This window comes from Lycium barbarum, chromosome 2, assembly GCF_019175385.1.
Source record: "Lycium barbarum isolate Lr01 chromosome 2, ASM1917538v2, whole genome shotgun sequence".
NCBI classification, from domain to species: domain Eukaryota; kingdom Viridiplantae; phylum Streptophyta; class Magnoliopsida; order Solanales; family Solanaceae; genus Lycium; species Lycium barbarum.
Genome location: NC_083338.1, coordinates 121313569 through 121320903, shown reverse-complemented (window position 1 = coordinate 121320903; position 7335 = coordinate 121313569). Strand labels below are relative to the sequence as shown.

At 34.1% G+C, this 7335-nt stretch overlaps 1 protein-coding gene across 1 annotated transcript; it reads right to left on the bottom strand.

Annotated features, from left to right (window-relative positions):
- Positions 1-2099: 2099 nt before the first annotated feature.
- LOC132628831 (protein phosphatase 1 regulatory subunit INH3-like) lies at positions 2100-2438 on the bottom strand. The gene has a single exon (XM_060344595.1). The coding sequence runs from the start codon at positions 2436-2438 to the stop codon at positions 2100-2102; it is 339 nt and encodes a 112-aa protein (XP_060200578.1).
- Positions 2439-7335: the final 4897 nt, after the last annotated feature.

The following is a 7335-nucleotide window of genomic DNA, read 5'->3' as shown; positions in this document are numbered from 1 at the left end:
TGTTCAAAACTCAAAAAGGAAGAGTTGAATCTTTGGTTCAATCTTAAAAAGGAGCTCTTGAAAAAATAAGTGAGATATCTGACATAGATCCTTAAGTGAGATATCTGACATAGATCCTCAAAAAGTAGACCTCAAATGAAAAATAATTATGAATTCTTTTTTCTATTCTTGTTTCTGTGATTAAAAATAAATAAAGTTAAAGCGTTTCATTGAAGTTTAACTTTAGGCTTCTGATAGTATTGAGCAGCCCCTGGTTTGTTCAATCCATTTACAATATCTAATGGAGTGGCTGTAATGATAAGTCCATCTGGTCAATAGCTAGAGGGCATCTTCCTCTCACAGATACATATTTTCATTTTTTTTTTTTTAACTATGTCCTATGTCTTTCTGAATTTTGTTCACATAGGAAAGATCTTCTTCGTTTGTTCAATTCATTCAGCATATCGGTATGGATTGGACGCAATGATGAGTACTGTATGAGTAGACTATTTTTTTGTAAAACTATGCTCAATTTCATATATGACAATTCAGTCAAGATCTTCGTTAGTTGAGGGAAGAATCGGCTGAAATCAGATATAATGAGGAACGTATCCAAAGATAATTGAATTTAGTTAGACAATGTGTGGCCGGTAATCTGGTCCACTATCTAGAGGGCGTCTTCCTCTTATAGATTTAGAAAATTTTCATGCAGCCAATCTATGTTCAAATTCTCAACTACATTCTACCAAACAATTCTTTATCTTTGTTTTGCCCCTGGATTCAGCCCCAGATATGAGATCATGTAGTGAGCAACTTCCAATTCACAGCCCAAAATATCTCTAAGAGGGAATTAGGGGGAAATTATTAACTCTAGAACATAAATTCTTCAATCTATCAAAACCTAAATTTCAATCACACCTCTAAGAATCCCAAATTCTACACCAGAATATACATTTCCATCCAACCCAATTGGAGAAGTAATCCCGAAAAAACAACAATTTATTTTCTTCTTCATTTCATAAGAAAAATATTCCCCATACTTCAATTGTCCTCCTCCCAATTTTTCCTTTTCCCAACAATTAAAAAAGTTCATAAATAAATATTCATTCAAGAAACCTTAACGTCTAATAAGCTACTAACACAGATATGAAATGCAGAACATAAATACTTCATACTTGTGGAAACCTAAATTAATAGTCTGTTTGGCCAAGCTTCTAAAATCAGCTTATTTTAAAAACTATTTTTTTTTAAAAGTACTTTTCAAAAAAATACTTTTGGCGAAAAATAGTTTGTGTTTGGCCAATTAATTAAAAAAGTACTTTGAGCAGTCATTAGTGTTTGACCAAGCTTTTAAAAAGTACTTCTATCTGTATTTCCTCAAAAGTACTTTTCAAAAAAGTACTTTTCAAAAAAGTACTTTTGGCCAAAAGCTGTTTTTTTTAGCTTCTGAAAAACTGCTTCTGCTGCTCCCCAGAAACACTTATTTTCTCCCAAAAGCTTGGTCAAATACCTCACTTTTTTTCAAATAAGCATTTATTAAAAAAATAAGTACTTTTGGGAGGGAAATAAACTTGACCAAACAGGCTATAAATCTCAATCACGTCACTCAAAATCCCAAATTTCTATATTTAAACGGAACCCAATTGGATAAACTAGGGAATTATGGAGAAATAACAAGCTTTCTTCTTCATTTCATAACAAAATTTCGCTACACTTGTTTCCAACAGAACCTCGACTCAAGAAAAGGCATTTTGAAAAAAAAATAATGGCAGTGAAGAGGCCATGGCAAAATACTAAAGAAGACGTGACAAAGCTTAACTACAACACAATAATATGATAATAAAAGTGCAAATAATAACAAATATTAACAGAAACTGAAGAACAAGAAACTAAAAAGGAAATACTGTAACTATTCGTATGGACTTACATGTCCTCTACCCATCTTTCCTTTTTCCAGTCAATTTAAAAAGGACATGAAAAAGAGAAAATATACGTCCAACAGACCCTTAACATTGAATTACAGTACATTAAAACAAAATTTTCAATTACATCCTTCAAAATTCAAGTACTAAACGAACAACATCTGAAAACTTAACTATACTTACAACCTCTCAATCATCTTAACAATTGCTGGTACTGGCCTCACCGCGATCATCCGATTTACAACAATGGTGATTCTTCTTTGATTGATCATCATCGCTGCCATCCTCATCAAAAGGCTTATCCTTATGGTATATACAGCAAATCTTAGAGCTCTTCTTGATGAGGAATTCGTTGTCCACTGTACCTGGTTTCCATGAAACACTCTTCTTCTTAGGCTTGAGTTTCAGTGTTAGGATTTCTGTTGGTTGTTGCTGCTGTGATGATGATGATGATTGTGATGAGTTGTTTAGGTTTAGAGTTAACGTTGTTGTTGTTCCGGTCGCCGGTAACTGTAAATGTCTTGTGCTTCTTGCCATTGTCGGGTTCTGATTCTAATGCTTGTTGTTTTTCTTACTTTGTTGTCCCTTTTTTCTCCTCTTTTTATCACAAAACAGACCGTGTGGAATTTAAAGTGTCGGTTAACAAAAGGACAACTTGTTTGAATTGTCCTAGAAAAGTTTGAACATTTCCAAGTTTGACTTCCAAAAAGTAAGTTGTGTTATATCTTTATTGTCCTTAAAAAAGGTTGAACGTTTCCAATTTTGACTTCCAATAAATAAGTTGTGTTATAAGAGCCTGGTTGGATTGACTTATGCCTATAAGCTGTTTGCAACTTATAAGCTAAAAAAAATAAGTTGGGGTAGTCTAACTTTTTTTTTTTGGCTTATAAGCTGCTTTAGATAAGTTAAGTCAAATGGGCCCAATTATTTTTTTGAGTTTATTTTAAGCACAAAATGACTTTAAGCTGGCCAGCCAAACACTCAAAAAAGCTGAAAACAGCTTATAAGCAACTTATAAGTCAATCCAAACGGGCTCTAAGTATCTTTTATTTACTTCCTCCGTTCACTTTTACTTACACATAACAAATTTTACACTTTCTTTAAGTAGGCGTTTGGCCATGAACATAAGATATTTTTCACTTTATTTGAAATTTTGAAGTTGGAGTTGAAAACAAAGTTGTGTTTGGTCATAGTTTTCGCCAAAACTTATTTGGTTGTTTGAATGTACTGCAAAAAGAAAAAAAAAAGTGACAACATGGTTTTAGGTGTTTTCCAAATTCCAAATACAACTTCAAGTTGTATTCGGAATTTGAATGGCCAAACATTGATTGGCAAATAAAGTGAAAAAAAATCGAAAAAAAGTGAAAAATTCTCATGGCCAAACGGATCCTTAGAACAATATAACAAATACAACAACATACCCAGTGAAATCCCACAATGTGGGGTCTAGGGAGTGTAAAATGTACGCAGACCTTACCCCCATCTCGGAAGATTGAGAGGCTGTTTCCGGAAGACCTTTGGCTCAAGAGAAAACATGATGTGAAAAGGTCAGATAAGCACAAACAGTTCAAATCCATACGAAAATGAAACTAACGAAAGCAAAAAAGCCATGATAAAGCAGTCTGAGAAAATAGAACAATATAACAAATGAAATACATATTTTGTTAGGTATTTTTGGTGTGAATGGGAAATGAAAGTTTTATTTTCTTCACCTTTTTCGGAAAGACAATTTATTGCCGAAAAGGCACATGCCTTTTCAGGAAAGGCACACCTAATTTCTTAACAAACACTTGTTGTTGGCTGTAAATATCTAGTCATCCCTTCAGATTTTACTTACGAAAATTCTGATCTTCTTCTTCCTTCTTTTCTATACTTCAAATATTTTCTTTGTGTGATTTCTGCCGCCTGTTGTGTTCGCCGTTCACCAGGGTTTGATCTACCACTATGCTGGTGAATTAATTCGTTCTATCCTGAGAGAATATATTCCATAACCTCGGGTACTTGAGGGAAATAATTTCCTTAAGGAAACATTGTGAATTTAGTGGGCTCGAATTTATTTTCCTTTCTTTTCAGATTTTGTTTTAGATTATTTTTCAAATACAGATTGACAACAATCTTAAGGAAATTATTACTTTTATATATTCTGTATTATGTTAATCTACTAGAAACTTTGACAAAGAAGAAAGTTACTTTTCAGAAATAAATGTATTTTTTTCAGAAATAAAAGTACTCTTTTTGGAAACTATAATATCCTATTTTGCCAAGCTTAATTTTCTCCAAAAGTACTTTTTTTTTTTTCAAAAAGTGCTTAAATTAAAAAAGTGATGTGTTTGGCCAAGCTTTTGGGAGAAAATAAGTATTTTTGGGGAGTAGCAGATAGCAATTTTTCAGAAGCACTTTTTTGAAAAGCTCTTTTGAGAAAAATACACTCAAAAGCACTTTAAAAGCTTGGCCAAACGCTAATTGCTGCTCAAAAGTACTTTTTAAATTAATTGGCTAAACACAAACTGCTTCTCACAAAAAGTAATTTTAAAAAAAAAGTATTTTTCAAAATAAGCTGATTTTAGAAGCTTGGTCAAACAGGCTATAAAACATTTGTAGTTTTCTACTCCCCTGTTTGGAGATTAAAATCTACGTAATTTTTTACTCCAAGTTACTATTCGGTTCAAAGAATATAAAAACTTTACCGATTTAGTAACTTTTTATTGGCTTGAAGACATAAAATCTTCGTTGGTTATTTATTCGATTTGAAGAAGATAAAAACTTCACCGTTTTATTAAATTTTTTTGTGTTAGAGATTATTCAACTTGAAGATATAAAAACTTCACCATTTATTCTCTGATTAAGAAAACAGGTAGATAAATATCGGAATTTGATTTCAATAGACGGCATCAACAACTTACGTTGATGGCACTGGTTTAATCAGCAACTGATTATGTCATTTGAGAAAAGGATGTCAGAAGTGTATCTTTTGTTTTATGTTTTTTCATGATCAATCTAACCATTAAAGTGGGTAATTGACATAGAGTAATCATGTAAGCCATTCGTGCGTTTACTGCACATTTGAAGAGAATAATACTCTTTACATAAGAGGAAAGTAAAGAAAATGAGAGTCATGTGGACTCGTCGGTCATGGAGTTAAGGGTTTGAAAATTGAGAATCAATTAATTGTGATAAGGGGTCTTTCTGACTTGTTACGAAAGGGAGTTGTTATTTGGTCGAACCAAATTTGTGTTTTCAAAAGGCACGTATATATTATAAATATAAAAGTACAGATCAATTTGTAGTGAAAAAAATCATTAAGTTTGGAAAATTTATCGTCCCTCCGGTTAAAAGTTCGTGCAAATGGAGCACATGTCATAGAAACATGCGCTTTGCTTCAAGGATGAATCAAATCAAGAAGAAAGCAGGAAAAATCGGGTTCTACTGTCACGACTCAGCTAGGGGCCGCGACGGGTACCTGGGGCTAACCACCGAGCACCACTAGTTCTATTACTCGCTTTGCTCGATTAATGCTCTTTTTATTACAATCATCTCAAAGCATGGAAAAATCATAGTTTATATGAAAACATAAAATACTTTTACATATATAGATCTTTAATATATCAAAATAATAAGTGCACATACACATGAAAAAAATGTGAGACCATACTACCCACACTGCGCATCTACGAGCCTCTACTGATATGCTATACATATAGACGGAACAAGACTCCGTCGTGCCCAATATATATATATATATATATATATATATATATATATATATATATATATATATATATATGCCAAAAGAGGAACCATAAGCACCTCCGAACAATGGAGTGCTCTCAACCAGCTGACGGCTACTAAGAATCTGGATCGAGCTCGCCTCCCTGTCTACCTGTGGGCATGAACACAGCGTCCAAAGAAAAGGATGTCAGTACGAATATTGTACTGAGTATGAGAGGGATAAACAATGAAGGAGGACAACAGTAATATAAGGAGAACATCAATATGAACATCTGAATCTGAACAATAATCATAAGAGAAGTGATACATGCTGTCTTACTCATACTCATCATCAAATCGTGTATGCATGACATGCAAGCTGCCGTCCTTACCGGAACGGTGTGATAATCAATAATATAAGCCCGCGTCCAGGCCTCCCGCGTCTGGGGTACCATCTCATGCCGCCCACTAGTGGTGTCTGCCCACGCCCGAAGGTCGTGGTGTATCCGTATAGCTGCCCGCCGTAGCGGTGACTGCCCGGCCAACTAGGCGCGGTGTGATGCAATCATGACATGCTCATTATAAAATACTTATAATAATATGTTTATCAAAATATGCTTATCTTAACATAATACATGCATAACGCTCAAGATCATCTATACTCTATCGGGGTGACGTAAGGTCGTGATTCCCCGATTTCATTATGGAGAAATTATTGACATTCTGCCTCACCTTGAAGGAATTAGTACATAAGGTGAGTGTAAGCAATAAAGGGCATCATCATATCATATCTCTTATCTTATATAGACATGTAGGAATATAGGCTTTTAGCTTCTCGGGATACATGAACTCATGAAGAGGAAAAGAACTTATACTATAGGATTCATGCCATTGGAAGGAAAGGACTAGCCTCACATACCTGGTCGTTTAGCTACATTATCGATCACTTGTCTTCCTTCGAAGTCACGTCGTTACCTTCACGAGAGAATCGTATTAACATTAGTTAATCGACCATAAGAACGCGTCGTTATTTCTAGAGAAAATTAGGTGGCATTTCCTTTGTTTCTACTACCTTTTTCCCCATTCTATTTCAACTCCTAAACATTTACAACAACACTCATGATGTTGCAAGCAACAATCTTTAGTTATATACCTTAAGCAAAATCCACCAATTTCCTCCAATTTCTCCACATTTAATGGTTTTTGCTTATCATCATAATTTTGCTTACTTCACACCTATTCCATGGTCTATACGTCATTTATAACGTATTTATAATCACAACATATCAACTTTCATGATCCAACCTAGCTATCACCCAACTATGGCACTTTTCATTCAATAATGGTCTATTTTCTATGTCTTACTACAATTCAAGTATCTAAGCCTTCCAATACCTTGAATCACATGGTATAGTCATGAAACATACCTTAGAGGATGGTTGAACAAGCTTAGAGTGAAATTCTTCCTTTTGCACCAAAACCCTACTTCACCTCTTTTGGAATTTCTTGAAGAAGATGACTTCCAACAAGGTTTCATACACTTTGTTGCTTGGATTTGGTGTTGATGATCTTAGTTTCCCTTTGATTCTTTTGAATTCTTATGGAGGAAGTGTTTGGAGAGTTCTAGAGCATTCTTGAGTTGTATGGATGAAGAATGAAATAAAATGAGGCTTGGGTCCCTTTTATTAATCACAAAATCTGATTTTTAGTGAACAATCGTCGGGGT

Excerpts from the sequence above, each read along its gene's own strand:
- LOC132628831 (XM_060344595.1), bottom strand. The coding sequence starts at position 2,438 with ATGGCAAGAAGCACAAGACATTTACAGTTACCGGCGACCGGAACAACA.